At 41.8% G+C, this 18,838-nt stretch overlaps 1 protein-coding gene across 7 annotated transcripts in view; it reads left to right on the top strand.

The window, feature by feature from the left end:
• LOC132914161 (microtubule-associated protein futsch-like) overlaps positions 1–18,838 on the top strand; it is a 32,398-nt gene that overhangs the window by 10,664 nt on the left and 2,896 nt on the right. For 2 of the 7 annotated variants that reach the window (XM_060973002.1, XM_060973000.1), the window contains 2 exons: positions 108–6,395; positions 6,519–18,693. In XM_060973002.1, coding sequence (XP_060828985.1) covers positions 108–6,395; positions 6,519–18,693 — 18,463 coding nt within the window. The remainder of the gene's footprint in view (positions 1–107; positions 6,396–6,518; positions 18,694–18,838) is intronic. The other 5 variants (XM_060973007.1, XM_060973003.1, XM_060973005.1 and 2 more) reach the window with 5 other exon arrangements.

Raw genomic sequence — 18,838 nt, 5'->3', positions numbered from 1 at the left:
TCGATTGTACGCTTTCTTACTTGACTCGTATATACGCAATATGCTAATCAGGCTTGATTAACGTACGTTTATTAAAACTGTCGATGTTGCGTTCTCTCGCGTAACAGGAGAGAAGACAATCCAATTCACCGGACGGGGACAAAGATATCGATCCTCTGATACTAAATCTCACCGATATTGGCCAAGAGATGGTTGTCAATCTGCGTCACATCAGCCTGCGAGCGCATCCGTGCTACAGAGACCCAGACCCGATCAATCTCTATCATAAAGTAGGTCACGGCACGTTGGACATGTACGTGTTAAGCCCCAGCAAGGATAGTCGCGAAGTTAAAGAATTTCTGGCCAGATGGCACGCCGCCGATTCGAAACTTTTCGCCGGTGGTCACAAGAAAGACTCGAACAATTTAACCTTCCCGATCCAGAATTTGGTCTCGATATGCGCGTTATTAGTCTGGCAACCCGCAAACCCCGAAGACACCATCACGAGAATACTGTTCCCTGGAAGTACGCCTCAACAGAAGATCTTCGAAGGTTTCGAACGATTGAAACACCTGGAGTTCTTAAAGCATCCTGTTTGCTCTGCAAAGAGCCTTTCGCCGTCTGCGTCCTTAGCTACCTTGCGAGACAAACCCACGAAACAGAAATTGGGCCTGATTAGTGAAAAAGAAGCTTCGAAGAAGTTAGAGGCGAAGAAAGAGAAGAAAGAATCGCCTGAAATAAAAATGAAAGCTACGGACGAATTACCTGCGAAGACGCAAGCGACATCAATTATTCCTACGAAACCTGTTAAAGCTGAAACGAAGCCTAAGAAAATAATGGAGAACAAGAAGATAGAGGTGGAGAAGGAGAGTAAAAAGATAGAAAAGGAAGCGAAGGAAGCGAAGAAGGAGATTGTAAAGAAGGATGTTGGCAAGGAGAAGCCAGAAAAGATAGAAGAGAAATTAGAGAAACGCGAAGAGGACGTGCAGAAGAAGATCGAGCCTCCGAAAGAAACAGAAAAGATAACTCCACCGACGAAGGAATCAAAACCGAAAGAGGTAGCCAAAAAGAAAGAGTCGAAAGAACCAAAGGGCGTCAAACCTGGAAAAATCGAAACAAAGGCAAAGGTAACTGATAAAAAAGTGAAACAGTCTCCCGTAGAAAAGAAGGACGCTGGAATGATAGTAAAATCTTCTCCAACGACCCCAAAGAAAACTATAAACGGAGTTGCCACAAAGACAGAGATATCGAAAGTGACTAAAGCAAAAACCCAGAAGACAGCAGCTGCACCACCAGCGAAAAGCACCAAGGATGCAAATAATAGAAAAGTACTTGAACAGAAGAACATCGAATCGGCTATAACCACTGGCATGGTCAAAGTACCAGCCAAACCAAAACCGATGGACAGAAAACCGCTCAGTCGTCGACCAAAACCAGTTAGTCCGAGTAAAGTTCGAGTATCTGGTAGTCCAGCGAAGTCGACTCGTAGCACTCCGACAACCTCTGTTAAGTCCGACAAAGATGGTGTCGTTCGCAAAGCGAAGAGCGACAAAGGTACTGCCGATTCTTCGACCGTATCCACGCCATCTGGAATCGAAGCTGAAACAGGAGTTAGACTCGCAGAGAAGAGTCTAATGGAACAATCGGAAGATATTTCTTTGGATTCCATCGAAAGCAAAGTGCTGGCTGATCTGAAGGAAGAAAGAGAAGTAGTCGAAGAGATCGAAGCAGTGCTTAAGAAAGCAGATCTTATCGAAGAAACACGAAAAGATGATCGTTCCGAAGGAGATGACGAAATCACGGCAGAACTTACTGATAAGAAAGAAGAAGATATCACAGACGATGACATAATCGAAGGTGACATGGAAGATGCACTTAAGAGAGAACTCATCGATGAGTATTTGATCGTTGAAAAAGAGGAAGATTATATAGAAGACTCTACTCAGAGCGGCGAAGGCGAGCAAAAGCATATTTTGGACGAGGCTGAATCCGAGAAGGTGAAGATGCTAAAGGATATAGAGCAGGTGAAGGAAAAAGGTGCCGAGGAAGAAGTGGAGGAGAAAGAGAAGGACGAGAGCGTAGAGAAGCGTGAAAAACCATTGGAAGAGAAGGAGAAGATATTGAAAGCTGAAGAAGAGAAACCTGAGCCAATTGATTTGTCACCGGATCGTAGGGAGCGATTGGAAGAGGAGGCTAAAGAAATAATTGCTCCCGCAGCAGAAACGATCCAACAAAAACCAGAAGAGAAAGATGATTCCGGTAAGAAGGATAGCGAGGACATTACCAAAGAACCTTCGAGTTTGAGCCCTGATAAATTGGACTCTTCCGAGAAGAAAACCACTGACACTGATTTGAAACCCGAAGCTGACCAAAAGGAACAAATACCAGAAAAATTAGAAGAATCGCAAGAACGAATTTCGACTTTGGAATCTGGCGCTACAACCACAGCGCCGACGCTTCCAGAGGATGAGCGTATACCTCTGGACGAAATCAAAGAAGATATCGACGAGAAACACATTATCGAGGAAGTGAAAGAGAAGGATGTGGTACAGAAAGTTAAAGAAGAGGTCGTTGTTTCGCGAACCGTACCTCCAACGGTAACTACAAAACCAGACGTTCAGGTGTTTGATGTCCGTCAGGCTGTACAGTGTCTTCAACGCGACATTGTAAAAACACCGGACGAAGTCGCTGATTTGCCAGTCCACGAAGAGGTAGATCCTAAATTGTACAGAATGGAAGACTTCGAGAAGGACAAAGAGGAAAAACCAGCATTGGTACAACCGCCACAACCACAGCAAGAACCAGAGCCTCAGCCACAAGTATCGGCACCGGTACCAACGCAAGAAGTCAAAGAACCACCTACGCCACCTGTCAAGGAACAAAAAGGAGTGTTCAGTTTCTTCGGCAAAGTTGCTGATAAGTTTGAAAAGGGCATCGATAAACTAACGAAGAAATCAAAGAAGGAACAAGAGAAGGATGTCGATGAAAAGTCTTCGTCGAAGTCCAGTTCTCCGAAAGAGGCAAAGGTACAAGAGAAGACTGTGCTGGAAGAAGTCGATGTTGAGAAAATATTCCTGAAAGTTGGTAAACCTAGTGAGAAAGTCCAGGAAGCAGTTGCTGAAGTGGAACCGAAGGTACAAGAGAGGGCTGCTTCGATCACGGAAGAAACTATCGCGATGGCTAAAGAAAAACTCGAGGGAGTGACTGTAACAGAACGTGACGTAACAGAACTGGAAATTAAAGAGAAAGAAATTAAACCTACCGAGGAAGAGGCTGTGAAAGAAGAAAGTAAATCTCCAGTGTCGGTAGTATCGAAACCCATTGAAGAAGAAAAAATTGAATTGAAAAAAGAAATAGCGAAACCAAGCGAAGTTCCGTCGAAAGATGTCGAGGTCGCAGAAAAGATGGAGAAGTCACCAGAGATCGAGATCAAAGCTAAGAAGGAAGAACAGCTTGCAGAAGAAGTCGAAGAAGAAGCAGAAGAAATAAAAGCACTGTTGGAAGAAGCTTCGAAGAAATTTAAAACAGTGAAGGACAGCTTGAGGGATTCTTTGGAATCGTTAGAAGAGAAGATCGTCGATGAAACGGCTGATTTGACACGAGAGGTACCATTAACGAAGGATGTCGTTAAGGACACTCTGGAAGGTGTGGTGGAAAAGCTGGAAGCGATTAAGCCACATATCGAAGGCACGTCTCCTGAAAGCAAAGAACCTGAAAAGGTGAAATTCGAAATACCAAAAGCGGAACATTTGGAAGAAGAAATACCTACGAAAGACGTTAAAGAAGCTGTTCTAGACGTTGGAGAGGTTCTTGCTGGAACAGCTGGTATCGACATCGAGGACAAAGTTAGAGATGTTACCGAAATCGTGCGTAAGGTTGCCGAGGTTCTGAAAGAAGAAGATGTCTTCTCGGACAAATTGTTGTTCGAAGAACCGATCAAAAAGGCAGAAACTGTGTCACCACCTAAACCTGTGGCAGAAGCTGTGTCGCCACCTAAACCTGTGGCAGAAGCTGTGTCGCCACCTAAACCTGTGGCAGAAGCTGTATCACCACCTAAACCTGTGGCAGAAGCTGTGTCACCACCTAAACCTGTTGCAGAAGCTGTGTCGCCACCTAAACCTGTGGCAGAAGCTGTGTCGCCACCTAAACCTGTTGCAGAAGCTGTGTCACCACCTAAACCTGTGGCAGAAGCTGTGTCGCCGCCTAAAGCTGTCGCGGAAACTAAGGTTCCTATGATACCCACGAAAGTTGGAATTACCGAGGAAATTTCTTTGTACCAGGAGGAAGCTGAAGAACTCGTTGCAGAGACAAAGGAAGAACCTTGTGTCCAAGTTGTCAAAGAAACAGAGCCAATTATATCTCCGAAAGAAGAGAAAGATGAGCGTGACGTTAAGGAAATTTGCGAAGAAATGATGAAAGATGTCAAAGAGATTGCTCCCGAAGTTAAAGATTCGTCTTTGAGGGTGGACGTACTGGAAGCCGGGGTGGAAGACGTTTGTGTGAAAGAAACTGTAAAATCACCGATCGAAAAAGAGGAGAAAGTTCAAACAGCTATAGAAGAGCCTGTAATAGGTTTCGAACAAAAGATTTCTCCCGCCAAAGCGGAGATTGTAATGGTTTCTCCTGGCTCAACACCAACTTCACCGAAATTTGTTACAGATAAAATGCAGGAAAGCAAAGTGGACTTGAGCAAACAAATTGAGATCTCGATTAAATTACCCGCTGAAATAAAAGCTATTGTCGATAAGGTAGATCGTATTGTGGAAGAGATTATAGAAGAACTTGTGATTAAGAAGAAGAAAATCACTATTGAGATTATAGAGTACATTACAATTGTTAAAGGTGTTCCAAAGGAACGTGTTATCTATATTATCGAAGAGATTATTATAAGAAAGGGTCTTTCAAAGAAAGACGTTGTCGATAACGTTGATATCTTAAAACTGGAAGAATCTATCACTCCGAAATTGAAAATGGAGCTTGAAGAGTATATTATCAATGAATACATAAAACGAGGAAAATGCATAACTATCGAAATCGTCGAAGAAATTTCCATCAAAAAGACTGTCCCGAAAGTGATCATAATTCGTATTATCCAAGAAATTATCGTTAAAAAGTTAATCGATGTTAAAACTGATGGTTTGTTTGATTCCGAACTGGAACCGATTGATACTAAAGCAAAGAAAGAAGAAGCTGAGAAGAAAGAAGAAACGAAGGAGGAAGAGATCGAAGCACCGTCGAAATTAGACAAAGAGGAAGAAAAATTATCACCGATCGAAATTATATCGGTCGCGAAACCAGAAATAAAATCTCCTGTAGAAAAAGAGATTTCGAAGGAAAAAGAGATCTCAAAGGAGAAAGAGATGAAATCACCCAAAGAAGAACTCGTCGTGGAAGAAGAATTCGTTTGTTTGTCAGCTGAAGAAGAAGAAGAAGATTTTGCAACTTTCGTTAAAAAATCGAAAGAGGTTCGTGGCTATGAGGACACAATACTTACAAAACCGGTATCTCTAAAAGAAATTATCGACAAAAGACAGGAAAAAGACATTGGCGACGACTTTGAGGCTGTCGAACAAGAATATAAAGTACGTGATGTAACTGTTACTTCTTTGGAAGATACATCGCGTATTATTTCACCAAAATCAGACGAATCCCGCGAGCGGGAATATGCCGAAGAAGCTGTGGAAGACACCATAAGTGAAGTTATTGAAGCTGACGAAAAATTCGTTCACGAGACAAAGGGAAAAGTAGGGAAGATAGAATTACCTGTCGCTGTAAAACCAGCTAAAGAGAAAGAAGAGGAAGTTAAAGTGACCGAAGTACCAGAATCTCTTGATACCATAGAAAAGTATCTAGACGAAGCTAAAGAGAAGAAGGAGCAGAAGACTATATCCCCTGAAGAACAAGTGGATGTGATTACAATAGAAAAAGAAAGAAGGAAACGTTCAATCGGTGAACTAGTGCTGGAAAAAGACGAAGTTATTCAGAAAGAATTAGAAAAGGTAGAAGAAAAAGAATTTAAGCCAATAGAAAAGAAAGAAGAAGTTAAACCAACAGAAAAAGAGGAAGAAGTAAAACCAATTGAAAAGAAAGAAGAAGAAAAACCAATTGAAAAGAAAGAAGTTAAACCAGTAGAAAAGGAAGAAGAAGTAAAACCAATAGAAAAGAAAGAAGAAGTTAAACCAGTAGAAAAGGAAGAAGAAGTAAAACCAGTAGAAAAGAAAGAAGAGGTGAAACCAGTAGAAAAGAAGGAAGAAGTGAAACCAGTAGAGAAGGAGGAGGAAATGAAACCAGTGGAAAAGAAAGAAGAGGTGAAACCAGTAGAAAAGAAGGAAGAAGTTAAACCAGTAGAAAAGGAAGAAGAAGTAAAACCAGTAGAAAAGAAAGAAGAGGTGAAACCAGTAGAAAAGAAGGAAGAAGTGAAACCAGTAGAGAAGGAGGAGGAAATGAAACCAGTGGAAAAGAAAGAAGAGGTGAAACCAGTAGAAAAGAAGGAAGAAGAGAAGGAGGAGGAAGTGAAACCAGTGGAAAAGAAAGAAGAGGTGAAACCAGTAGAAAAGAAGGAAGAATTGAAACCAGTAGAGAAGGAGGAGGAAGTGAAACCAGTGGAAAAGAAAGAAGAGGCGAAACCAGTAGAAAAGAAGGAAGAAGTGAAACCAGTAGAGAAGGAAGAGGAAGTGAAACCAGTGGAAAAGAAAGAAGAGGTGAAACCAGTAGAAAAGAAGGAAGAAGTGAAACCAGTAGAGAAGGAGGAGGAAGTGAAACCAGTGGAAAAGAAAGAAGAGGCGAAACCAGTAGAAAAGAAGGAAGAATTGAAACCAGTAGAGAAGGAAGAGGAAGTGAAACCAGTGGAAAAGAAAGAAGAGGCGAAACCAGTAGAAAAGAAGGAAGAAGTGAAACCAGTAGAGAAGGAGGAGGAAGTGAAACCAGTGGAAAAGAAAGAAGAGGTGAAACCAGTAGAAAAGAAGGAAGAAGTGAAACCAGTCGAGAAGGAGGAGGAAATGAAACCAGTGGAAAAGAAAGAAGAGGTGAAACCAGTAGAAAAGAAGGAAGAAGTGAAACCAGTAGAGAAGGAGGAGGAAGTGAAACCAGTGGAAAAGAAAGAAGAGGTGAAACCAATAGAAAAGAAGGAAGAAGTGAAACCAGTAGAGAAGAAGGAAGAAATTAAACCAGTAGAGAAGGAAGAAGAAGCGAAGCCAGTGGAAAAGAAAGAAGAAGTAAAGCAAATGGAAGAGAAAGAAGAAGTGAAACCAGTAGAAAAGAAAGAAGAAGTGAAACCAGTGGAAAAGAAAGAAGAAGTAAAACCAATTGAACAGAAGGAAGAAGTGAAGCCAGTAGAAAAGAAAGAAGAAGTGAAACCAGTGGAAAAGAAAGAAGAAGTAAAACCAATTGAACAGAAGGAAGAAGTGAAGCCAGTAGAAAAGAAAGAAGAAGTAAAACCAATAGAAAAGAAAGAAGAAGAGAGACCGGTGGAAAAGTTGACCGAACCAAAGTCACCTGTTCAAAAGGAAATCATCGATGAAATCAAGCCTACCGAAATTTCATTAACAAAAGACGAGAAGCGAGAAGACAAATTGGAGACAGTCATCGACGTTTCCAAGAAAATCCCGGAATCGGAAGTTGTTGATCGCGTATCGAAGGAAGAACTTGTTGAGAAGAAACCGGAAATACTTGAAGTGGAGCGTAAGAAGAGTATTCAGGAATTAGTTAAAAAAGATGAAGAAGTATCTCCCGAAGTAGAAAAGATCGAAGATGACAAGAAAATATCTCCCAAAGAAGAGAAGATCGAAGACGACAAGAAAGTGGAGATGGTAGCTAAAGAAGATGAGAAAATATCTCCCAAAGCAGAAAAGATCGAAGATATCACGAAAATTGAGAAAGTTGTTCCTGAAGACTTAGCTAAGAAAGATGAAGAAGTATCTCCCAAAGTGGAAAAGATCGAAGACGACAAGAAAATGGAGAAGGTTTCTCCTGAAGATTTAGTTAAAAAGGATGAAAAAGTATCTCCCAAAGTAGAAAAGATCGAAGGTGACAAGAAAATTGAGAAAGTTGTTCTTGAAGACTTATCGTTGACTCAAAAAGAAGAGCCATTCAAAGAGATACCAGTTGCGGTTAAAGAAGAAAAGAAAGCCGAGAAATTGCCCGAAGATGATGCTGCAGCTGTTCGAAGGATGTTAGTTACAGCAAGCAGCGAAGATGGCGGACAAGAAATTGAAATTTCCCCAACTGGTACTATCGCACTCCAAAAAACTGTTACACCTGATGATTCTCTTAAAGATGCATCTGTCAAATCAACATCTGATAAAGATTCTTTGCTTCTAGATAAGGACTCTCTGCACTCAGAAATCAGTTCTCCAGAAAAAGACAGCATTTCTGATAAGTCACCATCGATCAAAGATGTCGGAAAGGTAACTCCTGAAGACAGCTTGGATAAATCACCGATTGACACTCGTGACTCACGTGATCTCGAAGACAGCTTAGAGAAGGCGGTACCTAGTAAACCAAAAGAAGCGGACAGTAGCACTTCTCCATCTCTGATAGAATCAGAAGTTCCAAAGTCTCCCAGTTTGCAACAACAAACAGAAATTTTAGAGGATATGGCTAAAACCGTTCGTGAAAAAGTCGAAAAGAAAGAATTAGAAACTAGGAAGATTGAAACAATCGAATCATCTGTTGATATAGCTACTAAAGTAGTGGATACCGTCGCTGAGAAAAAAGAATTAGATGGAAAAATGATCAAAGAAGCTTTAGAGAAACCGACGCTGATCCAAGAGAAAGTTGAAGTCGATGATGAAATTCGTAAGAAAAGTCTCGACATCGTTGCATCGAAATCACCGGAGTCGCTTCGATCGGAAGATGTTTCTCCGGCGGAAACTATTTTTGCAAAATCACCGGAAGAATCGGCAAAGACTTCTGATATGAAAGATATAGAACCTCTAAAGTCAACTTTCGAAACGATAGTTCCAGAAAGAAAGATTGGAATGCTGGAAAGTTTGAAAACAGAAGTAATTAAAGAAGTTGCTCAAGTTGATAGGAAAATCGAGATGCCTGTAAGCGATGAAAAAGAAGAGAAGAAAGAACGTGTCGGTATTTCACCTAAGAAAAGTCCTGAAGAGAGTCCTGAAAAGAGTCCTGAAAAGAGTCCTGAAAAGAGTCCTGAAAAGAGTCCTGAAAAGAGTCCAGAACTAAAAGAGAAACCAATTGATTTCGAATCTATCAAAGCAGAAAAGATACAACCAATCACAGACATTAAGCCAGCAATTATTACTGACCAAGACAAGTTAGAAAAGAAAGAAGCAGACAAAAAATCTCCTTCTCCGGCACCTAGCGATAAAGGGGATTTGCAGGAGGTACGCGAGGATAAAATGGAAGAAAAGACAATTGTTTATTTGACGAAGTTTGAAAAATCTGAGATCACTACCACAGAAGCAGAAAAGAAGATAGAAGAACAAGTAGATGTTTCTAAACGTCAGGCTGAAGAATCCAAGAAAGTAAAAACACCTGAGGAACCTAGAACTCCAACTACAAGTCCTGTTCTTGAACAACCTTCGAAAGCGGACATCGCAGAAATCCCCAGTGAAAAACTAGTTTTAAGACAAGCTGACGATAAACAAAAATCACCAATAGAATCAAAGGCACCTTTGGATATATCAAAGCGACCCAGTATTCCTACTGAACCGCATGAGTGGAAAGAGATTGACGTAAAGGAAATAGACAAAGCTAGGGCGTTAAGTATAACGAGTGCTATCGAAGAACGTGAGATTATTACAGATCGTTTGAAATCACCGATTAGTCCTGCAGAGAAGCCAGATTTGAAGGCTATTGATAAAAAATCACCAACGGAAGAAACTAAATTCCCTACAGAAGCAGAAGAAAAGATCGACAAACTTAAGTACAAATTCCCTCGTTATTCAGATTTAGAGGATGCAGAGGCAGAAGATGAGAAATCTGCATCTTCCAGTATAACAAGTGTCTCAGGAGAATCTAAGGACGCATCAGATGCGTCAAAGTCGTCCAGCATTGTTGATGAGGTATGCGATATAAAGGATATTGTGGCAAGAGATATTGAGAAATCAAAATCTCCTAGTGTCACTAGCGTCACAAGTTTCTTGGCTGAACAAAAGGAACCAATGGATAAATCCAAGTCACCTAGTATTGCTGGAGAGATTCCTGACTTGAAAGAAGTCGAAACAAAAGATATGGAGCAATCTAGATCACCTAGTATATCGAGTGTCTCAACTGAAGCAAAGGACGTGTCAGATAAGTCGAAGTCTTCTAGTATCGCTGGCGAGACACCTGACTTAAAGGACATTGAAGCTAAAGAAATTGAAAAATCTAGATCTCCCAGTGTAACAAGCGTCCCAGCTGAAGCAAAAGATGTATCGGATAAGTCGAAGTCTCCTAGTATCGCTGGCGAGACACCTGACTTAAAGGACATTGAAGCTAAAGAAATTGAAAAATCTAGATCTCCCAGTGTAACAAGTATCCTTTCTGAAGGAAAGGGCGTATCGGAGAAGTCGAAATCTCCTAGTATCGCTGGCGAGACACCTGACTTAAAGGATCTTGAAGCTAAAGAAATTGAAAAATCTAGATCTCCTAGTATAACAAGTGTCCCATCCGAAGCAAAGGACGTACTGGATAAGTCGAAATCTCCCAGTATCGCTGGCGAGACACCTGACTTAAAGGATATTGAAGCTAAAGAAATTGAAAAATCTAGATCTCCTAGTATAACAAGTGTCCCATCCGAAGCAAAGGACGTACTGGATAAGTCGAAATCTCCCAGTATCGCTGGCGAGACACCTGACTTAAAGGATCTTGAAGCTAAAGAAATTGAAAAATCTAGATCTCCTAGTATAACGAGTGTCCCATCCGAAGCAAAGGACGTACCGGATAAGTCGAAATCTCCTAGTATCGCTGGTGAGACACCTGACTTAAAGGAGATTGAAGCTAAAGAAATAGAGAAGTCTAGGTCTCCCAGTGTAACGAGTGCCCCTTCCGAAGCAAAGGACGTACCGGATAAGTCGAAATCTCCTAGTATCGCTGGTGAGACACCTGACTTAAAGGAGATTGAAGCTAAAGAAATAGAGAAGTCTAGGTCTCCCAGTGTAACGAGTGTCCCATCCGAAGCAAAGGACGTACCGGATAAGTCGAAATCTCCTAGTATCGCTGGTGAGACACCTGACTTAAAGGAGATTGAAGCTAAAGAAATAGAGAAGTCTAGGTCTCCCAGTGTAACGAGTGTCCCATCCGAAGCAAAGGACGTACTGGATAAGTCGAAATCTCCTAGTATCGCTGGTGAGACACCTGACTTAAAGGAGATTGAAGCTAAAGAAATAGAGAAGTCTAGGTCTCCCAGTGTAACGAGTGTCCCATCCGAAGCAAAGGACGTACTGGATAAGTCGAAATCTCCTAGTATCGCTGGTGAGACACCTGACTTAAAGGAGATTGAAGCTAAAGAAATAGAGAAGTCTAGGTCTCCCAGTGTAACGAGTGTCCCATCCGAAACAAAGGACGTACTGGATAAGTCGAAATCTCCTAGTATCGCTGGTGAGACACCTGACTTAAAGGAGATTGAAGCTAAAGAAATAGAGAAGTCTAGGTCTCCCAGTGTAACGAGTGTCCCATCCGAAGCAAAGGACGTACTGGATAAGTCGAAATCTCCTAGTATCGCTGGTGAGACACCTGACTTAAAGGAGATTGAAGCTAAAGAAATAGAGAAGTCTAGGTCTCCCAGTGTAACGAGTGTCCCATCCGAAGCAAAGGACGTACTGGATAAGTCGAAATCTCCTAGTATCGCTGGCGAGACACCTGACTTAAAGGATCTTGAAGCTAAAGAAATTGAAAAATCTAGGTCTCCTAGTGTAATAAGCGTCCCAGCTGAAGCAAAAGATGTATCAGATAAGTCAAAGTCTCCTAGTATCACTGGGGAAACACCTGATCTTAAAGACGTTGAAGCGAAAGGTGCTGAAAAATCTAGATCTCCGAGTATACCAAGTGCTCCGGTAGAAATTAAAGATATATCAGATAAATCAAAGACACCAAGTATCGTCAGTGATACGTTAGATCTAAAAGAACTCGAAACAAAAGATATTGAGAAATCCAGATCTCCTAGTGTGACAAGTATTTCAACGGAACTGAAAGATACGTCAAAGACTCCTAGCATTACTGGTGAAACACCAGATTTAAAGGATATCGAGAAGTCTAGATCTTCCAGCATAACAAGTATTTCAGCGGAGCCTAAAGAAGTATCAGATAAGTCAAAGACTCCCAGCGTTGTTGGTGAAGCACCTGACTTAAAGGATGTTGACAAATCTAGGTCTCCTAGGCCTAGTGTAACTAGTGTCCTTACTGAGCCAAAAGAACCAGCTGATAAATCCAAGACTCCAAGCATTGCAGGAGATATTGCCGATCTAAAGGAAGTGGATGAAAAAGATTTTGACAAATCCAGATCTGCCAGCGTAGCAAGTATTGCAATTGAACCGAAGGAACTTTCAGATAAGTCAAAGTCACCTAGTATTGCTGGCGAAGCTATTGATTTGAAGGAAATTGACGAAAAAGATATTGAGAAATCTAGGTCTCCTAGTGTGATAAGTGTCCCTACTGAGCGGAAAGAAACACCAGATAAATCCAAGTCACCCAGCATTGCTGGTGAGATTCCAGAATTAAAAGACGTTTGCGTAAAAGATGCTGAGAAGTCTAGATCTCCTAGTGTAACAAGCATTTCAGCCGAGCTGAGAGAACCAACTGATAAATCAAAGTCACCTAGCATTGCTGGTGAGAAACCTGATCTAGAGGAAATTGATGCAAAAAGTACTGAAAAATCCAGGTCTCCTAGTGTTGCAAGTGTTGTAACTGAAACAAAGGAAACATCCGATAAATCAAAATCGCCTAGCATTGCTGGGGAGGTTCCCGATTTGAAAGATATTGAAGCAAAAGATATTGAGAAATCTCGATCTCCTAGCATTACAAGTGTTCCAACTGAAGCGAAAGACGCATCAGATAAATCAAAATCTCCTAGTATCGGTGGTGAAATACCTGATGTAAAGGACGCCGATATAAAAGATACACAGAAATCTAGATCTCCGAGTATATCAGTTCCATCAACGGAATCGAAAGAAGCCACGGATAAATCAAAGTCACCCAGCATTGCTGGAGAAGTACCTGACGTAAAGGATATTGAAAAATCTAGATCTCCCAGTATAACCAGTATTCCGGCTGAAGCAAAGGACATTTTGGATAAGTCAAAGTCGCCTAGTGTTGCTGGTGAAGTTCCCGACTTAAAAGATGTCGTAAAATCTAGATCTCCCAGTATACCAAGTGTTTCCGTTGAATCAAAAGAAGTATCAGATAAGTCAAAATCTCCCAGTGTTGCTGGTGAAGTTCCTGATTTGAAAGATGTTGAGAAATCCAGATCTCCCAGTATACCAAGCGTTCCTGTGGAATCCAAGGACGTATCAGATAAGTCAAAATCTCCCAGTGTCATTGGTGAAGTTCCTGATTTGAAGGATGTTGAGAAATCTAGATCTCCCAGTATAACAAGCATTCCTGTGGAAACAAAGGATGTATCAGATAAGTCAAAATCTCCCAGTGTTGCTGGCGAAGTTCCTGATTTGAAAGATGTTGAGAAATCCAGATCTCCCAGTATACCAAGCATTCCTGTGGAATCAAAGGACGTATCAGATAAGTCAAAATCTCCCAGTGTCGCTGGTGAAGTTCCTGATTTGAAGGATGTTGAGAAATCCAGATCTCCCAGTATACCAAGTATTCCTGTGGAATCAAAGGACGTATCAGATAAGTCAAAATCTCCCAGTGTCGCTGGTGAAGTTCCCGATTTGAAGGATGTTGAGAAATCCAGATCTCCCAGTATACCAAGTATTCCTGTGGAATCAAAGGACGTATCAGATAAGTCAAAATCTCCCAGTGTCGCTGGTGAAGTTCCCGATTTGAAGGATGTTGAGAAATCCAGATCTCCCAGTATACCAAGTATTCCTGTGGAATCCAAGGACGTATCAGATAAATCAAAATCTCCCAGTGTTGCTGGCGAAGTTCCTGATCTGAAAGATATGGAGAAATCTAGATCTCCTAGCATAACAAGTGTTTCAGTGGAACTAAAAGAAACAGTAGATAAATCGAAATCGCCCAGTATTGCTGGCGAAACTATTGATTTGAAGGATGTTGAGGCTAAAGAAATTGAGAAATCTAGGTCTCCCAGTGTGATTAGTGTCACAGATGAATCGAAGGATAAATCCAGGTCTCCCAGCATTGTTGCCGAGGCACTCGATTTGAAGGATGTTCCCACGAAAGATGCTGATAAATCTAGGTCACCTAGTGTTCCGTTGGAATATAAAGATATATCAGAAAAATCGAAGACTCCCAGCGTTGCTGACGAAACAAGTGATTTAAAGGATGTTGACGCTAAAGTTACTGATAAATCCAGGTCACCTAGCGTAACAAGTGCCCCTGCGGAAGCAAAAGATTTAACGGATAAATCAAAATCCCCTAGCGTTGCCAGTGATATATTAGATTTGAAAGACGTTGCAGATTCCGTGGACAAATCTAAATCCCCAAGTGTAACAGATATTTCAGTAGTATTGAAGGATGTACCAGATAAGTCAAAGTCGCCTAGCATTGCTGGTGAATCACCTGACCTAAAGGAGGTTGAAACGAAATCTATTGACAAACCTGTATCTCCAACTATACCAAGTGCTCCAAAGGAAGCTAAAGATGTTTCGGATAAATCAAAGTCACCCAGCATTGCTGGCGAGGCACCTGATGCGAAAGAAGTTGAATTGGAAGATATCGTGAAATCTAGATCTCCGAGTATACCAAGCGTTTCAGTGGAATCTAAGGATGTAGCGGGTAAATCGGATGTATCCAAGTCGCCTAGCATCGTTGGCGACACGCTTGATTTCAAGGATATTGACGTGAAAGATAAATCCAGATCTCCTAGCGTAACAAGTGTTTTAGGTGAACCAAAGGAAGCAGCGGACAAATCCAAGTCTCCAAGCGTCGCTGGAGAAGTCCCCGATATAAAGGATGTTGAAGCAAAAGATACTGAGAAATCCAGATCTCCAAGTATACCAAGCGCAACGGTGGACTCGAGAGATGTATCAGACAAGTCGAAGTCCCCAAGCATCGCTGGCGACGTTTCCGATGTAAAGGAAGTCGAAGCTAAAGACATTGGAAAGTCCAGATCACCCAGTATAACAAGTGTCCTATCAGAATCTAAAGATAAATCAAAGACTCCTAGCATTGCTAGCGAGACGCCTGATTTGAAGGAAGTTGGTATGAAAGAAACTGAGAAATCCAGATCTCCCAGTGTAACAAGTGTTCCAGGAGAAGCTAAAGATTTGTCCGACAAATCAAAGTCTCCGAGCATCGCCGATTTAGACGAAGGCGATAAAAGAAAAGAAATCGATAGTAAAAAGTTAGATGACGAAGAGAAACAGATTGATATTCGGAGATCAGTCGAAAAGGATGGGGCATTAAAGACGCCAGTTAAACTGGAAGATTTTACGAAAATAAGCGTTTCTGCGACAGAGGTAACTAAAGATAAGTCGCTATTCGTCGATGATAGCTATAAAGTATTACCTGAAAGTGTTGAAATGGACCAAACGCAGGTCGATCGAGAAAGTATAATGAAAATAACGCCTGAGAAAGAAGCAAATATTAAAAAGTATATTTTAGAAGAATATATAAATAAGGGAAGGAAGATCACAATGATCGTGATAGAAGAAATAATTAGAACTTATTCAGTCTCAGAGCTGATAGTAATGACTATCATAGAGACAATTATTACGACGAGGAAACTCAACAGAGATTCAGTTTTAGATATACCCGAGCAAAAGATGGAGAAGTCGGATCATTCGATAAGTTCTAGCGTAAGTTCCGAACTGATTGCTTCTGATAAATCTACTCAAGATAGCCCTGTACGTTCTGAGCCACATATCGACGAAGAAGTTTCGATCTCAGAAGAGAAGAGAATCGAAATTGAGAAACTTCTCGAAGAGGACTACATTAAGCAAGGAAAGAAAATCACCGAAGAAATACTAGAAGAAATTATCGTCCGATCATCTTTACCTCGATACATTATTCTAGAAATAATGGAGGAATTAATTCTGAAGAGAAAACTTACTCGAGAATCCGTGATCGACGTGGAGGTGTATTATCACGACGACGAGCCAGATGACAGCTACGGCAAAGACGGCTACCGCTACGAAAAGTCTCTGGAGCTTAGATACGAACCCGACCACGGAGAAGGGAAAATGTCTTACGAATACAAAACGGTGGGATATTCGGGACAACGCGAAGGCCATATGGAAACGTCGATGACGGATTATTCGACAAGTTACGACAGCCAATTCCACAAAGCGTTCGTCGGCGGAGTAACCGAGATACGTACAACTCACATAACGACGTTATCAGGAAAATCAACGCCAGACATAACTCGTGACGGAACTCCAGATTCGATATCCGAGCCTACAGCTTCCACCGTAGAGAAAGTAGAAGATAAATCTGCCGGTAAACCAACCGACCATATTTCGCCTGATAAAGATGTAGCTTCTACGAGTATCGGTACTTCCACCACTATCACCACTACAGTAACCCAGAAATCATCCGTTACGCACACCGTAGAAGCGAAACCTCAAATAGTTACCGTACTGAAAGAAAGTAAAATTGGTGAACTAGACGCGCAAGTGACTGGTAAAACGGAAGTAATTAGAAAAGTAATCGAATCAGACGTAGACGCGAGTAAATCTGTACCCTCGGCCAGGCTTGAGTTCGAGGAGTTGGAGAAACGAATTATCAGAGGTAAAGAAGAGATGGAAGGAGAGCCAACCGAAGAAGAAAAGGAAGTTTCGCCAGATGGTAAGGTGATCGTGGTTAAAAGAATCGTGACGCGAGAAGTGTCGGATCAAGAAGAACCCGAAACGATTCGTAAGGTAATAAAGCGGGAGATCATCGAGCAGGATGATCCAGTGGTGATTACGAAAGTCATTAAGCGCGAGATTATCGTTCCCGAGGGTGAGATGGGCGACACAGACGATCTCGAAACGATAAAAGAAATCGTGAGCAAAGAAACTATCCCATCGACCGTCGAAACTGTGAGAACAGAAACGAAGAAAATCGTGATTACAGGAGGCGAGAAGCTGAGCGAAGAGAGTCTGACATCGGACATTCTGTCGGGTATGCACGTCGACGTTAAAAAAGGAACAACGACTATCATAGAAACGGGTGGTAAAATATCGGAGAAGGAGATCAGAGAGGCTATCGAAAAAATGACAACCGAAGCTAGTAAGCAGAGCGAATTTTTAAGCGACGAAGGTACCATAATCAAAGAAACTACTATTAGAACTACGAAGACCGAAGAGTCCACGGAAAGGAAGAAAGAAGAGAAGAAAGTCGAAGAGGCAGAAGGAAAATCTGAAGTGAAATTTGAAAAGGAAGAAACCAAGCATACGCAGATAGATAAACGTTCGATGCCTCCTCAAGTACGCGATATCGCTTCCGACGTTTCTTCTCTGTCAGGAAGGACTACACCGGACCGAAGATCCGAAGGTAGATCTTTAACTGGAACTCCGGAAGGATTCAGATCGGGAGAGGTGATTAGAACCATCATCACCACGACTAAGACAGTGTCCGACGACGGTGAGATAGTGACGACGACCCGAGAAGTCACGGAAACCACGAACGAAAAAGGAGAGACGGTGATATTGACGGAGAAAGTGGACGTGAAGGTAGACGAATATTTACCTAGCAAGGATATGACGGAATCTTTGGGTCCCGACAGTTCTCTTCTGCGTTCCTTGCAAGAGAAAGACAAAGAGAAAACATCTAGCGACTTTATGAGCAGCGCGATGAGCAGCAGCATCTATGGCGAGCTACCATCTGAAAAAGATATAACGAGTGGCAGCATGCAGAAGATCGGCGAATCTTCCACTCTGAGGGATCAAGGTGATTACACGTTCAAACGTTTCATGGTGGAGAAAGAATATGCCGGTGATTACAAGGAGAAATCCGATCCGAAGAAATATATCGACGAGGCTGGACTTGACTTTGAGAAAGCTCTGTCGATGGAACAAAAGGAAACTAAAGAAACTGAACCACAGGGTAGAATTATCTCAGCGAGATACACCAACGGCAGCGTTCGTCGAGAAGCGTCAGATTCTGATGGTAAATCGGACGATCGTAAAGAGGAGGATCCAAAGTCTGACACGAAGAAAGATCCGTTGGATGGTTGGGGAACTCCATTGGGACTTCCTTCTCCCATTCCACCGCACAAGTTTAACCTCAGAAATACGAATTCCGATAACAATATGAGACTAAATTTCGACGCTATTAACGACTGGGGTGAGCCATTGAGATTACCTTCGCCAGCTCCCGTGACCAACGAAATTTCTAACAAGGGTACACCCGGAACACCGAAGAAAGAGAAGAAACAAGCGAGAAAGGTTCTATCAGAGAATCTGAAGAACAAGAAACGCTCCGAGAGTCCGGGCAAGAACGAGAAGAAGTTGAAGGATTCGAAGAATAAAGTACAACCCGTCTACGTGGATCTTACTTATGTACCTCATCATGGAAACTCCTATTACACATCGTTGGAATTCTTCAAGAGAGTTCGCGCGAGATATTACGTGTTCAGCGGTACCGAGCCAAGTCGCGAGGTCTATGATGCTTTGTTGGAAGCTAAGAGGACTTGGGAAGACAAAGATCTCGGTAGGTCGACGTCAGTTTTCATTTATGCCGATCGGTATTAGCGCTCGTTTATTCCAAAACTCTAATAATTTTTCATTCTTATTTTCAAGTCTTAATTCTCATTGAGAAACTAAATCCTTACGTAGTGTTTAATTGATAATCCTAG

Source organism: Bombus pascuorum, chromosome 14 (assembly GCF_905332965.1).
Source record: "Bombus pascuorum chromosome 14, iyBomPasc1.1, whole genome shotgun sequence".
In the NCBI taxonomy this organism is placed as follows: domain Eukaryota; kingdom Metazoa; phylum Arthropoda; class Insecta; order Hymenoptera; family Apidae; genus Bombus; species Bombus pascuorum.
The sequence above is the reverse complement of the archived record's forward strand: the minus strand, read 5'-3'. Positions and strand labels throughout refer to the sequence as shown.